The sequence below is a fragment of the Zalophus californianus genome, chromosome 16 (assembly GCF_009762305.2).
Source record: "Zalophus californianus isolate mZalCal1 chromosome 16, mZalCal1.pri.v2, whole genome shotgun sequence".
NCBI classification, from domain to species: Eukaryota; Metazoa; Chordata; class Mammalia; order Carnivora; family Otariidae; genus Zalophus; species Zalophus californianus.
The window spans coordinates 1,890,998-1,905,474 of NC_045610.1; the positions used below are offsets into that span (position 1 = coordinate 1,890,998).

The window sequence follows — 14,477 nt, forward strand, 5'->3', positions numbered from 1 at the left end:
TCTAATTAGATGTCAGGCGCCAGAGACTGAAGGCCCCCTTGGCCCCATCCGGAACTACTTTGCCTTGCCGTCTCTGCCCCGTTCCTGCCTTCACACTCGGTGCTGCCATTACCCAGAAGGTTCCAACTCGTTCCTCATCTGCCAGTTCTCTGCTCCAAGGTCCCTCCCTCCGGGGACATCTTCCCCAAACCCCAGCCTAGGTCAGCACTCCCTGACGTGTGTTCTCCTCACCCCGGACTTCTCCTTTGGAGCACGGGTACCGTCATGAGGTCACTAGGGAACGATTTAACGGTGGCTTTGGTCACTGCGATGTCCCTCCACGATGCCCGGCAACATGATAGAGGGACTCCAGGGCGGGCTGCTCACGGAGGGAATGAATGAGCCTTACGAGACGCGGGAGATGAAATCCGGGTGACAGGAGAGGGAGTGCAGGGGTGGGGGGGCGCGGCACGAGCCGGGTCCGTGGCGGGTCGCTCCCACCCCGTAGCCCAGTGTCCGGGAGTGCCTGGTGAACGTCCGAGAAGCTGCGGTGGGACCTTGCTTCTGGGACTTGCCTGCACAGGCGTGACTCCCTGTGGCCCCACGGAATGTTGCGTGGCTTCTGTCCCGGGAGGGCCGCTGCCGGGCTCCCAGCAAGCCCCAGGAACGGGTGGCCCGACCCCCGAGCGCCTGGCCACAGCGGGTCACCACCCGGTCGTGTGTCCGCGGCGAGAGGGAAGAGCCGGCCGGCCTACGGAGAAGTGAGTGGCTGTTTCCCCTGTAAAGGCATCAGCTGACGGTGGTTTTACCCAAACTGTACCCTTGAGCTTGGAGTGAGCACATCAAGTTTCAGTGTTTACCTTGGAGCGCACGACAGCCCAGTGGTTTGGACATTGATTGACCACCTTTGGGCCCGGCGAGCTGGCTGGCCAGGTGCTTCAGCCTCCAGAGGGTGGTCCCGGATGGCCACCCGTCTGCCCCTTCAGCCCCGCACAGAAGACACAGACACTCCTGCCTATTAAAAGGTTTAATTTCTTCTTTATGCTCAGAAACAAAGAAGTGGCCTTGCCCCCCACCCCCCAAGAAGAGGGTCTCCTTCTCGAGAGACTTCCCTTGAAGCTGTTGGTGTGAGGCTGAACGTGGGGGTTCCCTCTCCCCAGTTTCCCTACTGTCTTTTCAGCAACCCCCTCACAAAATTTAGGTTTGAACACAGCTTGCCACCCTCGGGGGGGTTTGGGGAGAGGCCCAGCTGGAGTCCAAAGAGTAATGCCCACATTCCACAAGAGATGGGTCCAGCGCGTGTCTGGGGGCGACTGGTGAGGGCGGGAGGGGAGGAGGGGGGCCGGGGGCTGCAGAGTGGAGAGGCAGGGGCCCTCTCCCCCAGCAGCGCCCACCCCCTCCCCCTAGCAGAACTGGTCCTCATAATCTTCGTCCTTCATCCCCTTCAGCCGAAGCCGGGCGAAGTCCTCGAACACGATGTCATCGTCCGTGGCGTAGCTTGACGGTGGAGAGCGGGGGTGAGGTGCGGGCTCCAGACCCTCATCCCGGCCCCCCCCCCAACTCCCCTCCCAGACACAGGGGTGTCAAGAGCGGCATCGGGACTGGGCGCATCGGCGAGAAGGTGATGGGCAGCCTCGGGAGGAAGGCTATGCTGTCCGGCGCCACAGCCCTCCCTGCGCGGGGGCCGAGGGCAGACGCGGGGGCTGCAGGAGTCTCTGCCCACAGAGGTCAACAGTTGAAGGTGGGGGAGGAGTCTCTTACTTGGTATCAAATTCAATGAGGTTGGTGTCCACAGGGGCGTCTGTGTCAGGAGCAGCTGAGGCGAGGAGAGGGGGTAGGTGGGTGGGTGCTGGAAGCACCACCATGTCTCCCCTGGCCTGGCCTCAGGCCGTCTCGCGGGGGGCTTGGGGCGGGTGCTGCGCTCACCTGTCTGGGGCCTGGGGAGGGTGATGTGGTCGTGGGGCTTGGGGTGCATAAGAACAAAAGGCAACTCCACAGAGACGTCCCTGCAGGGGGTGGGGGGGGGCAGCATGAAGGGCCGACACCGCCGCACCAGGAGGAGACCCCTGTGCCCCCGCGTTCCCCCGCACACTCACCCGCCACGAGACACCACCAGCTTCACCTTGACCCTGTAGGACACCAGGATGCCCAGCACCTCCTTGTTGGCGCCCTCCTTCACGCTGCAACGAGGCGAGAGCTAGACCGCGGCCCACCCCTGGGGCTCCCGTGAGGTTCTGGGGGGACCACACCCCGGGGCAGTGGCCTCCAGCAGCATAGGCTGTGCTGTTCTCACGGCCAAGCACCCCGCGGCGCCGCTCTGCACGGACCCCGCCTGTGGCTTCTCCTCTCTCGCGGTAGAGGCGGTCGTCTTTGTGACCCGACAGCCCGGCACCGTCTTGCTCTCGGCCACCCTGATGGCACCTCGTGGCTTGTTCTGGCCGCGCCGGCCTCAGGGCCTGCTGTGTGTGCTCTGCGCGCCCCTCGGACCCAGGCACCGGTGGGGGCCCCGGCCCTGACTCCCTGAAGCTGTGGCCACCCCCCAGAGGCGCGACGGCCCCACACTTCCTCACGCGTCCTCGCAGAGACCGGGCCTGGGCCACCTCTGCGCCTGCAGGTCCCTCCGCCTGGAGCGCTCCTTGTGTGGCCGTGTCACCGACTTACTCTGGGTCCCTCCTCAGAACCCAGGCCCGGGGCATGCCTCCCCCCGCCGGCCTCTTTAAAGTGCACACGCACTGCCCGCCCCCGGTTCATCCCTCCCTGCTCTGCCCTGCTTCTTCTCCACGCTCGTCGCTCGGCGTGCTGTGCCTTTCAGTGTTGGATCTGTCTGTCCTCCCTCTCTAGAATCTCTGGTCCGTCCAGGGCCCGACAGCGCCCTGGCGCCTAGGACAGAGCCTGATACGCAGCTGGCCCGAAGGAGCGCGTGAGCGCCGGGCCGCGGGACCCCCCACGCCCCCACCCAGCCCGCGCTCACATGGTGCTGGAAGCCAGGTTGGTGTCCTCGTGCTTGAGCTTCCCGTCCAGGGCAAGACCTCGCTTCTCCCGGTTGTCGCTGAGCAGCGGGGTGACGGTGTATACCTTGCAGAACGTGGAGCTGGGGGACACCTGGTCACTGGGGGGTGGGGGCAGGAGAACGAGACTCTGGGGGGGCGCGGGCCAGTGAGGAGGTCGCTCCCACCCCCAGCGGCTTCTCCCCCACCGCTAGCCTGGCTCCGTTTGGGTCCCCAGGTAACAAGCCGCTCAAGAAAACGAGCAGCTCAGAGCCACCTGCCTGTGCAGGGGATGCCCTTGGAGGTGGGGACGGTTCAGGACGTTTCCACCCCCGCCTCACACTCTCCCAGGGCTGCTTCTCTGCCCTAAGGTGGGGACCCGGGCTGTTGTGTTACTCACTCTTGTTCAAGCTGAGCCACAGGACACTTGTACTGGGCAGTGCTGAAGAGGCAGATGTCCGCATACTGTCTCACTGTGGGGTGCGGTGGGGTGGGGTCGAGCAGCTGTGCTGGGAGCGCAGGCTGCCCCACCCCCCCCGGGGGTTTCTGTCACATTCTGGGGTGGCCTCCCGCACTGGGGGGTGTCCCTGGGCTGAGATCACACCAGGAGCCACGTGGGCAGCAAGGCCCGCCCCCAAGACCCCCTTCTGTCCCCCACCTCCTACCAGAGACTTTGATCTTCTTGATGGTCTTGGTGGAGTTGTTGGTGACATGGACGTTGACATTGAGGGGCTCCCCATGATAGTAGAGCTTTCGAGGGGAGGGGGTCAAGTTAACGCGACCTGTTTACACTGGTCCCATCATTAGTGTCCCCTCCCCCGACGCAGACCGCGGCTAGGTCTTCCTCTAAACCCCAGCCCACGCCCACGCCCAGCCGAGGCGGCCTTCTTTAAAAACGCTGTCCTGGCAGGTGGCTTCAGCCCTCCCCCCAGGGTCCCTCCGCACGGGGACACCTGCGTCACCCTCCTGCACCCCACCTCCTTGTCCAGGGAAGCCTCAAGGTGCAAGGACCGGTCGGACATGAGGAAGTGGCGTGTGGTTTCTGCTGAAGGCTGGGGGCCGGGTTTCTCTGGGGCAAACTGCACCTTTCGGATCACCAGACGCACAGAGTTCCTGGGGGGGGGGGGGAGGGGTGGGAGGGGCCGGTCCTCAGACACCCGGACCCCCACCACCGCCTTCCCTGGGCCTGGGGCTCCAGGGAGTCGGGGGGGGGGGGGCTAGTCACAGCACAGGGGAGCTTGCGTCCCTCACCTTTTGTGGCTTTTCTCTTCTAGTGATTTGGCACAGAAGGCTCGAATCTCAAAGTCTACTCCACAGGCCTCAGAAGGAGAAAAGGTCACATCTTACACAAGGCCCCTGACACCACCACGCCCTTCCTTCCCTCTCCCCTTTTTTTCATCAGGGACTCTTGCCTCATTGCGGTCTGCTCTGAGCAGTGTAGGGCCTGGGGCTTCATCCTCTGCCTCCCAAAGACCTAGTACCTGGCAGAGCACTGGTCCTGTCTGCAAGGCGAGCCCCTATACTCACCCGTGAGTGCCCAGAGTCACCCGTGAACAGATAAACCATATTTCCACTGGGGGCATGTCCCATCTGGCTTCTCCCTGACAGCGCCCCTCTCAGTGTGTCCCAGGCGCCTGCTGGAGCCCATTCTGTCCCCTGAGCCCTTGGACCCATTCCCGTTGTACCTTCCCCGTGTCCTCAGGGCCTGGCTGCAGGGTGACGGAACAGGGCAGGTTCTGGGGGATCTGCGGGGAGGCAAGGAGAGGCTTTAGTTCTTCCAGAGAGGCCCCATATCTTGCTCCCAATTCCCACTAAGAGGCTGGAGAAGTCCCGGGGGCGAGAGAGGAAGAAGGAAGGGGCCCCAGGGAGGAGGCAGAGACGAGCGTGACCCCGCAGGTGGGGTGGTCTAGGGCTTCCTCCTCACTGTTGCTCCCAGATCTGCCCAGAACAGGTGCCTCAGCCTTCCTCCCCCAACTCAGTCCCAGACCCCTTGCCCCGCAGAGGGTGAGGGGCGTCCTCACTGTGAAGAAGAAGGGGTGGGCATGCCGGCCCAGCTTCCTCAACAGCCGGTCCTGCAGGCGGGTGGGGGGCCGCGGTGGGTTGGGGACGGGGGGGAAGGCCTGGTAGTTGGCGATGAACAGGTCTTTGCGGAAGGACAAGCCCAGCACGTCCAGGTCCTCACGGCCATAGCGGAAGGCGCAGGTGAGGGTCACAAACACTGTGCGGGAGGGCAAGGTGGGGCAGTCAGGAGCCCCTCCGGCCCCAGCCCCCCAGTCCCCAGGAGCATCCAACCTGCCCGAACCCGACTTCCCGCTCCGATCTCGGCCCTCTTGTCTCTCTGGGGTCCGTGTCAGTGCCAGCCCGCCCCACTGGGCCACCCTGACCTCCCCTGGGCACCCCCCACACTCAGGCCAGTACCTTTGCGGTCCTTCAAGTAGTCAGGGTCCACGAGCACCACACCATCTGGGAAAGGGACACAGGAGCTCACGTCCTGTCAGGGCCTTGCCTCCATCCCTGGGCCCAGGAACCTCTCCCCATCTTGGGGGCCCCGGCGGTATTTTCTGGGCACACTTACCTACGGGGTCCACTTTGTCCAGGTGGTCTACAAAGTCCCGCTTGCCCAAGTACACGGTGAGCTGAGGATACGGAAGGGGCACATGGAAGATGGGGCAGGAGGGTGCGGGGCATCAGAGCCCTTCAGAGTGACCGTCCCGCCCCTGGTCTTTCCCAGGCTGGGGTAGCCCTGGGGTTCCTCCCAGCAGGGTCAGAAGGGGAGCGTGGCGGGGTTTCCCAGATTACCCACCCTTGAAGCTTTTCGCACCTCTGCCCACAAGTCAGGCAAGTGTGTGTGTGAGTGTCTGTGAGGTGCGGTGGGGCGGTGGTGGTGGTGATGGGGGGTGGGCTTGGGGAGGACTCGCGCCCCCCCACCCCCAGCCAGTTAGAGAACGGGGTGTGGTCTCACTGGCTCCCCTCAAGGGGCTCTGGGACACACAGGCCATATCCTGGGGGCTGCTGACTGTTCCCAGCCCAGGAACCCTGGGCTGGCTCCCAACAGAGGTATAGCCGAGGGCTTCGGGCTCCTCCCCCTTCGTCTTGCCTAGGGACCTGGACCTGTCCCCACCCAGCCCTCGTGTCTGGCTCAGGTTGAGCGGCCTTTGCGGCAAGGGGCTTCAGGAGGGAAGGAAGTCGGCTCTTAGCTGTCACAGGAAGTGGGGAGCTAGGGGTTGGGGATCGGCTAGGGGCAGGCTGGGCCTTGCAGGGGCACAGAGAGGGCTGGGAGGAGAAGCAGCATGGGAGACTCACCTTGCAGTTAGGGCTCGACTTCTTGAAGACCCTAACGAGACAGAAAGGGAAACCCCACTCCCTCAGACCCGGCGGCAGGGACCCCCCACACCAGCCCGAGAAACAGAGCTCACCCGGGACTCTGCCTGCAGGCTCTGGGGCTTTGCCAACTCTACCCCTCCCATTTCTTTCCAGAAGGAGGGCAACCACAGGTCCTTGATATTCCCAACGCAGCGGTGGTGCCCCCCCCCACCTTCCACCCTCACTAGGTCCCCTCCTCCTGTGGCAATGGCCCCTGGTTGCCACAGGAAACACCCAGGCTCTTTCCAGAGCACTTGCCCTAGGGGGGGGTCCGAATGGGCAGGTTGTAGGAGCCTCTGTCTAAGACGGAACCCTCTCTCCATCGTCTCTCATCTCCAGCTCCAAAGACAGCTGGAGTACCCAGAAGGGCAATGGCCCTGGCTTTGGCCCCTAAAATGGTTTCTACTTATAGGCACTACTTAAGCGTGACCTGACTCCATGAACCTCCAAATGTCCCCATCCCTGGTCTCAGCAGCCTCAAAGCCCATTTGTCTTTGAAGGCCAAGCTCAGATATCACCACCTTTAGAAAGCAGATCCAGCCCGGACCCCGGTTACTCTTTTTTTGGGGGGGCGTTCCTGTCACACTAGCTTATGTTTTACTGGTGCTGTGATGGCATGCACAGGCTGTGAGCTGTATTCAGTTAGGCTCCCCCAGCACAGTGCCAGCCCTACGAGAGAGACGATCATGCTGGCTGACATTTGTCGGGAGAATGCTCCACGCTCAGCACTGTTTCAAGGGCTTCGTGTGTGTTATCTCATTTAATACTCTTAGCGACCCAGTATTGCTAATTTACAGGTGAGGGAACCGAGGCACGGGGGACTGAAGGATTTAGCCTAAGGCCCCAGAGGGTGTAACTGGTGGGACTCAGATGAACAGAGGCAGTCTGGCTCTGAGCCCAGGCTCTACATCACTAAACCGTTAGACTCTCCTGTCTCTGCAATTGGCATGAAATTTGTTGAATTGCAGGGGATTCGCTCCCCTGAGCTGAGACAATCTAAGCCTGGACTCTACCCGCTGCTGAGAGCATTAAGTAGGTGTCTGGTGATTCCTATGCTCTGGTCGCCTGCAGGTCTGACCTTCCTCATCCCAATCCACTCTGCCTCAGCAGCGATCCCTGGGAAAAGTCCTTGGCTAGTAGAAACTGAAGTCCTGCCGACTGACCCATCCTTCCTCCAGCACCCCCCGCCCCCCAGTTTTGCTCTAACAACTTCACTTACCACTTCTTCCTAGAAGGTCAGACTGTCCAAAGGCCATGAGACAAAGGGTATGGTGGCCCCCGGGTATCCCCATCCAATAAAGGAGAGTAGACACTGGTATGGTGGTAGCTAGAATAAGCACCCAACCTGGGGGCAGACAGCTATGGCATCATCCAGCTTCCCCTCCCCTTTGCTTCTAGTTTTCCTCTTTGTGCCAGGATTTCCTCCTATTAGGGACAAAGCCACCAGACTGTGGTTTTGGGGTAATGGCCCTGGAGCACCTGCAGGGCCACCTGCCCTTGGGAGGCGACGCTAGGGAGCAAGGTACGCTTGCTTGTGCGCTGAGGCTAGCCAAGGAGGCAGAGTGTGGGGGTGCCCGGAGGTGCCCAGTGAGGGGGCCAGCGACAGCACATGTTCTCTCCATTTCCTGTGGCCCAGAATTAGATGGGGGTGGCGGGAATTGTGCCAAGTCAGCAGCCCCCCTCTGGTCCATCCATCCTCCTCCCTGAACCACAGAACGGAAACTGGGGGCCTCCCTATAGTCAGCGACTTCCCCTTTCTCTGGGGGTGTTTAAGCCCTAATCCAGGACACCAGTCCTCCCTCTGATCATCTCTCTGATATGACTCGACTTGGTGCTCAGAAGCCTGGGTTCTCCTCCTCTGTGGGTGGGGAGCGGTGGGGCTGAAATGATAATGTTTTGCAGCACAAGTGGTGTCTCGGGACCAGGGCCCCATTCCTGATCCCTTCTGGATAGAGGCATACAGCCCCAATCTTTTCCTCTTGCTCCCCCGGGACTCGGGCATTCACCCACTATCCCCTTGGGGGTGTTGGCCCACAACAGGAAGTGGATTTTGCTAGAGACCAAAAAAGAGAACTCGGGGTATCAGTGGAAGGAAAGAGCCTCGACTGCACAGAAAACATCCGGGGAGTGGATGGCGTGCCCAGGGCAGATACTGCTTCCCCTCACCTCCGGGAAGAGGGGTAATGCCCAGAAGCGGGGAGGGTCGTCACGCACTCTGCTCCCCCAAGATGAGGCTGTTGCTCCTAGCAACCTGGGGGAAGGCAGAAGTTTGGAAGCAGAGCCACCTGGCCCTTGGGACAGCCCGACTGCCTGTGGGGTACTGGACAGGAGGCTCTCCAGCAGCTCGGCACGAGTCTGGGGCGGGGGGGGGGGGGCGGAGAATCCCCTCCCGGCATCCAGCCTTCCCGTACCCGACCCCTCGGGGCCGGCCACCTGCGCCTCCTTCCTCCGCCCCTGCATCGCAGCCTGCACCGGAGAACCAGTCGTCCGGCCCCCACATCCCTGCGAGAACCCAGACGCCGGTTTCCTGATCCCCTTCAGCCCTCGCTCTCTGCAAGGGCCCTGGCATGCGTCCCCCTCATTATCCTCGAGGACCTAGGCGTGCGGCCCCAGATGGCTGGCCCCTAGGGACCCAGGCGTCCGGCCCCCGGGTCCTCTCCCCGGTGTCCTTGTCCCGGGACCGTCCCGGCACCCGCCCAGAGCCGCCGCCCACGTCCCGCCGCGTGGCCCCACCTCCCTTACCTGGTGCCCGGTTTCTCCCCCATGGTGCGCGCGCCCGCCGCCCGCCGCCCGCCCGGTTCGCGGCTCGCTCGCAGCCTCCCAGCCTGCTGCCAGGTCCCTGCTCCTCCCCGCGCCACTGCGCACGCGCGCCCTCCGCTCTTTCTCCTCTCCCCCGCCCCTCCGGCCCCCCTGCGATCCTAGGGAACCGGGGCCAGATGCGTCAGCCCGGACCGCGCGCGCCGCGGCGCCGCCCGCCCTCTGGGCGCAGACACGCGCGGTGATTGGCTCCGCCCCCGCGCCCGCCCCACCGCGGCCCCGCCCCGCCGCTCCCGAGGGGTCCCTCCGGCGCGCGCAGTCCCCTGTCCCCGCTCTGCCCGCCCCTCTCTCCGCCCCTCCGCAGCCCGGTAGGAACCGATTGGGCCCCCCGGAACGAAGGCGCCCGCCCGCCGGGAGGTGAGAGCCCCGTGATTGGCTCCCCGCGCCCAGGACGCCGCGGGGGTCCCCTCCCCTTTGTTTGCTGTCTCAGTGGCGGCGGAGGCGAGGGAGGCGGTGGGGGCGGAGGAAGGAGCTCCGGCACAGTCTGGGAAGAAGGGTGAGGGGATGCACACGTGGGTGAGCGGCTCCAGTTGCGTGATGCTGTGCTTCAGGGCGCGCCGCTCACCCCAGTACTCGCAGCCTTCTTTGGCCCGCCCTCCCGCCTCTTTATTGTGGTGTGTCAGCTCCCTCTGGTGTCTTTCATCTTCCACAGGGTTACTGTGCCTGGTTTCTCGGACTACCCATCCCTTCCATCTACTCTCATCACAGCCAGCATCCATCCGTGTATCCATCCAAGCCTCCATGCCTTCATCCATGCATCCGTCCATCCATCCATGCACCCAACCATCCATCCATCCACGCACGCATCCATGCATGCATCCATCCACGCACGCATCCCTGCATCCATCCACGCACGCATCCCTGCATCCATCCACGCACGCATCCATGCATGCATCCATCCACGCACGCATCCCTGCATCCATCCACGCACGCATCCCTGCATCCATGCCTATTTCGTGCCAGTCACTGTGCTGGGCAATGGATTCACATGGCCCCTGCTTTCCTAGCACAGTTCAGGAGACACAGAAACAGGTATTATGATCCCAAGAATACTATAATGGAGGTATGACCCAGAAGACAAAGCGACTACTGGCGCTTGACTGGGGCAGGGGTGGAGGGAGGGGACGCTGTCCAGAGGAGGAGACCTTTGAGGACAATCTTTCTGAAGGGTGGGCAGATGTTGAGAAAGGGTGTTGCAAAGACAAATAAAGGCAAGGTACGTCCTCTTCTGAAGACGTGTTCGTGGGGATCCACCGCAGGAGAGATGAGGTGGAGGAGGAGGCCTGGAACAGAGCGTGAAGGATTCTGTACAGCGGGTGAAAGAACAAGACGGAGGGCTTCCCTGGAGGAGGAGGACGCTCGGATCCAAGCCTGGCTTTTTTAAGCGAAGGACTGGCACGATGAGATTTCTCCTTCGGGAGGATAATTCTGGGCAATGTGGAGGGTGGAGAGGGTGGGCCAAGGTTGTCTGGACTAAAACTAGTCAAGAGGAGAAGAGGGGCCGGGCGGAAGAGCTCTTCTAGGGCAAAATGGACGGGACCGGGGGCAGGATGATGGGTGCCCGACATTTCAGGATTTAAGGAGCTAATGTATTTCTCCTTCTTCCATGTCTTTTCCCAATCTCCCCCCGTCTTTCCCACCCAAGTGAACTAACTTCACACTTCTCCCTCCGCTTTTCCACACAACAGAAAGTAATATGCACAACAAGATAGTTTCTGAGATCATCTTTAAGGTCCAAACATAGGAAATAAGACGAAGTCAGGGAGGGAGACAAACCATAGGAGACTCTTAGCTATAGGGAACAAACTGAGGGTTGCTGGAGGGGGTGGGGGGGAGGGCTGGGGTAACTGGGTGGGGGCATGAAGGAGGGCATGTGATGGAATGAGCACTGGGTGTTATATGCAACTGATGAATCACTGAGCTCTACCTCTGAGATTAATTATACACTGTATGTTACCTGATTGAATTTAAAGAAAATAAGTTATTAAGAAAAAGGTTCAAACGTAGGCCCTCAGTTCTGTCACCACCTTCTAAGCTCACCCTTCATCCCTTTCAAGCTTTAGATCACACATCTCTTTTAGACTCATGAATCACCTTTTTTTTTAAAGACTTTATTTATTTAATTGACAAAGAGAGAGAGACACAGCGAGAGAGGGAACACAAGCAGGGGGAGTGGGAGAGGGAGAAGCAGGCTTCCCGCGGAGCAGGGAGCCCGACGCGGGGCTCGACCCCAGGACCCTGGGATCATGACCTGAGCCGAAGGCAGTTGCTTAACCAACTGAGCCACCCAGGCGCCCTAGACTCATGAATCACTTTAGTCGAAGAGTCATGACCAGAAGGTAATGAGATCCATATTGCTACACATCTAAAGTGATTTTGGGACGCCTGGGTGGCTCAATCGGTTGAGCATCTGCCTTTGGCTCAGGTCGTGGTCCCAGGGTCCTGGGATCGAGCCCCACATCGGGCTCCCTGCTCAGCTTCTCCCTCTCCTTCTGCTGCTCCCCCTTCTTGTGTTCTCTTGCTTTCTGTCAAATAAATAAATAAAATCTTTTAAAAATGATTTTGGGACTGAAAGGTAGTGGTCTGTATGGCATGAAATCTACTCTATTAAAAAGTACTGATATAAAGAAAAATTTAGAAGGATGCTAAAGAAGGCTAGAAAGAATGAAAGAGATGCACCATTTACGGGTGGGAAAACCCATCATTATAAAGCCGTCATTTCTCTGCAAATGGTGTATAAATTTAACACCATATCAAAATAGCAATGGGAGGCTGATCGAAAGGTAGTGAGTTATCTCAAATGATGGTTCCCAGTTACAGATCGAACTCCTTGTTCCACTCTTCCCTTACCCCCTCCTCACTACTGCACTTGACTAGTCTTTAGAAGTAAATGGATGACAGTGGGACTTTTTTGGGGGGAACTTGATTCCGAACAATCGGAAGAACCAACTCACAAGTTTAGCCAGGATAATTCTGAAAAATAAGAGGGCGCCGGGGTGGCTCAGTTGGTTAAGCGACTGCTTTCGGCTCAGGTCATGATCCTGGAGTCCCGGAATCGAGTCCCACATCGGGCTCCCCGCTCGGCGGAGACTCTGCTTCTCCCTCTGACCCTCTTCCCTCTCATGCTCTCTGTCTCTCATTCTCTCTCTCTCAAATAAATAAATAAAATCTTTAAAAAAAATTCTGAAAAATAAGAGTAAAGCAGGCATGTGTCTTACCTGATAATTTATTAACTTATAATAATTAAAATTGCGTTATTGGTGCAATAATACGAAACAGAGCAATGAAAGAGAATATGGGATCCAGATACAGACTCACATGGTAGCATTTCAAGTCACTGGAGAAAGAATGGCACAGTCACTAAACTGGGTTGAGACAGTTGGCTATTCATTTGGGAGAAAAAAAGCGATAGCTCTTCATCTCACACCTTAAAATAAATTCCGGATGGGTTAAAGATCTAAATGCATGGAATTAAAACTATAAAAGTATAGGAGAAAAACAGGAAAATATTTTTATAACCTTGGAGGTTAGGAAAAGCCTCATAAGATATCAAACCCCAGGGCTATAAATAATACCACCTAACACTTTATAGTATTTACCACGTGCCAGACATTGTTCCAAGCACTTTACAAATGTAAATTCATTTAATACAGCTCTATGCATTAAGGTTTTATAATTATCCCCACTTTACAAATGAGGAAGTGAAGGCACAGTTAAGTAACTTGCAGGCTCATACAACTAGCAAGAGGCAAAGCTGGTGTCCAAACCCAGCAGTCTAGTTCAGAGTCCGTGGCCTTTATCAAAACACCTTACCTCAAGAAGACTAAGAGATTAAAATAAATGAAATGACAAATTGGAAGAAGCCTCTTGCAACCCTGCAACACATAACAATGAAGAATAACTCCCACATCTACGAAGAGTTCCGACCCACTAATAAACCTAGTATTGGGATTTTGCCTAAAGCACTATTTCATATGATGGGCAGGGGTGTTAAGTCAAGGCAACCTTTCTAGAAGGCATTTTGCCAGTTCCTGTCAAAATTAAAAGTAGGCTTTTTCTTTCATCCAACTCTCACTTATTCACTCAACAATTATTTGTTGAGCCCTTTTTATGTGCCAGGCACTATTCTAGGTGATAAGACTAACATAGTGAGGTAGAGAAGACCCCTCTCATGTATTTTATTTCTATTTTTATTTTTTAAAGATTTTATTCATTCATCTGAGACACAGAGATACAGAGAGAGGGAGCATGAGCAGGGGGAGGGGCAGAGGGAGAGAAAGAGGGAGAAGCAGGCTTCCCGTGGAGCAGAGAGCCGGACGCGGGGCTCGATCCCAGGACCCCAGGACCATGACCTGAGCCGAAGGCAGACGCTTCACGACTGAGCCACCTAGGCGCCCCTCAAATGAATAAAATCTTTAAAAAAAAAAGAAAGAAAGAAATACATTTGAGATAATGTTATGAGTTATTTAAAAAAAATTAGCGGGGTGATGTGGTAAAGGATGAAGGGGTTTGGAGTGGGGGCTACTTAAAAAAGAAGCCCTTTTTGAGGATGGCAAGACGGTATCAGAGATTGAAAGAAAAATTTCTCCACGCAGAAGCAGCAGCATGTGGTGGGAGTGGGCTTGCTGGAGGGTAGAAAGGGCAGTTTGGCTCAAGGATAGGAAAAGACAGGGAGACTGAGGGTACCCGTGGTATGTGTGGTGGTCGGAGAGGTGGGTATGCGTCAGATCACATGGATTCTAGGAGCCATTCACCTATTTGGAAGCCACTGAAGGGCTTTAAGCAGAGGGTGCCAAGATCTGACTTAACACTTGAAAAAGACCACTTCTGGTTGCTTTGCGGAGAAGGGACCACGCAGGGCCAAGAGGGAAGCCATGAAGAGGCCTTTGTAAGAGGCCACATGAGAATGGTGGGGGGGACCAGAGGGTCCCCGGAGATGGAGAAACAAGAGAAAGAAACCAGCCGAACGGGGTTAATGAATTGGACTTGAAGACGGATTAGACAGAGGGGCAGGAAGAGAGGAATAAAGGTGACCCTTAGCCTTGACTTTCTTTCAAAGTATTAGATTATCCTCGTGCACGAAAAGCACGCAAAGAGAGAAGTATTCGAGGGTTCAGTGTATGAGGGAGAAAGCGGAGCGGCTGCAAGTATGCAGCAAGAGAATTAAATCATGGCGCCCTCATTTCACTGTAGCCTGCAGCTTGGAAAAGCAGCGTAAAGCGGCCACGAGGGACACATCGTGGGACAGGCCGAGGGCAGCCGCTGCTCCTGCAAGACGGACTTCGTGTTTGCGTGTCCGTGCACGGAGCGGTGTCAGAAAGCGGGCACTGC

At 58.0% G+C, this 14,477-nt stretch overlaps 1 protein-coding gene across 3 annotated transcripts; it reads right to left on the reverse strand.

The window, feature by feature from the left end:
* Positions 1 to 991: 991 nt before the first annotated feature.
* Positions 992 to 9,234, reverse strand: ARRB2 (arrestin beta 2). Of its 3 annotated transcripts, none has more exons than XM_027625053.1 (16): positions 9,072 to 9,221; positions 7,549 to 7,754; positions 6,270 to 6,300; positions 5,542 to 5,602; positions 5,385 to 5,429; positions 4,988 to 5,184; positions 4,652 to 4,711; positions 4,218 to 4,285; positions 3,944 to 4,079; positions 3,632 to 3,716; positions 3,367 to 3,439; positions 2,951 to 3,088; positions 2,076 to 2,159; positions 1,906 to 1,985; positions 1,741 to 1,795; positions 992 to 1,476 (listed from the first exon to the last, which is right to left on the reverse strand). In XM_027625053.1, exons 9-16 carry the CDS (start codon positions 3,986 to 3,988, stop codon positions 1,383 to 1,385), a joined length of 654 nt encoding a protein of 217 aa, XP_027480854.1. In that variant the 5' UTR covers positions 3,989 to 4,079; positions 4,218 to 4,285; positions 4,652 to 4,711; positions 4,988 to 5,184; positions 5,385 to 5,429; positions 5,542 to 5,602; positions 6,270 to 6,300; positions 7,549 to 7,754; positions 9,072 to 9,221; the 3' UTR covers positions 992 to 1,382. The 3 variants fall into 3 exon arrangements, with proteins under 3 accessions (XP_027480854.1, XP_027480853.1, XP_027480852.1); XM_027625052.1 differs by lacking the exon at positions 7,549 to 7,754 and adding an exon at positions 8,496 to 8,580 and having other exon boundaries at positions 9,072 to 9,216; XM_027625051.1 differs by lacking the exon at positions 7,549 to 7,754 and having other exon boundaries at positions 9,072 to 9,234.
* Between the last annotated feature and the right edge of the window lie 5,243 nt (positions 9,235 to 14,477).

Coding starts and splice junctions, on each gene's coding strand:
- ARRB2 (XM_027625051.1), bottom strand. CDS start 9,094: ATGGGGGAGAAACCGGGCACCAG. Junction 3,440..3,631: donor CAAGAAGATCAAAGTCTCTG/GTAGGAGGTGGG, acceptor CGCACCCCACAG/TGAGACAGTATGCGGACATC. Junction 1,986..2,075: donor CTGGTGGTGTCTCGTGGCGG/GTGAGTGTGCGG, acceptor CACCCCCTGCAG/GGACGTCTCTGTGGAGTTGC.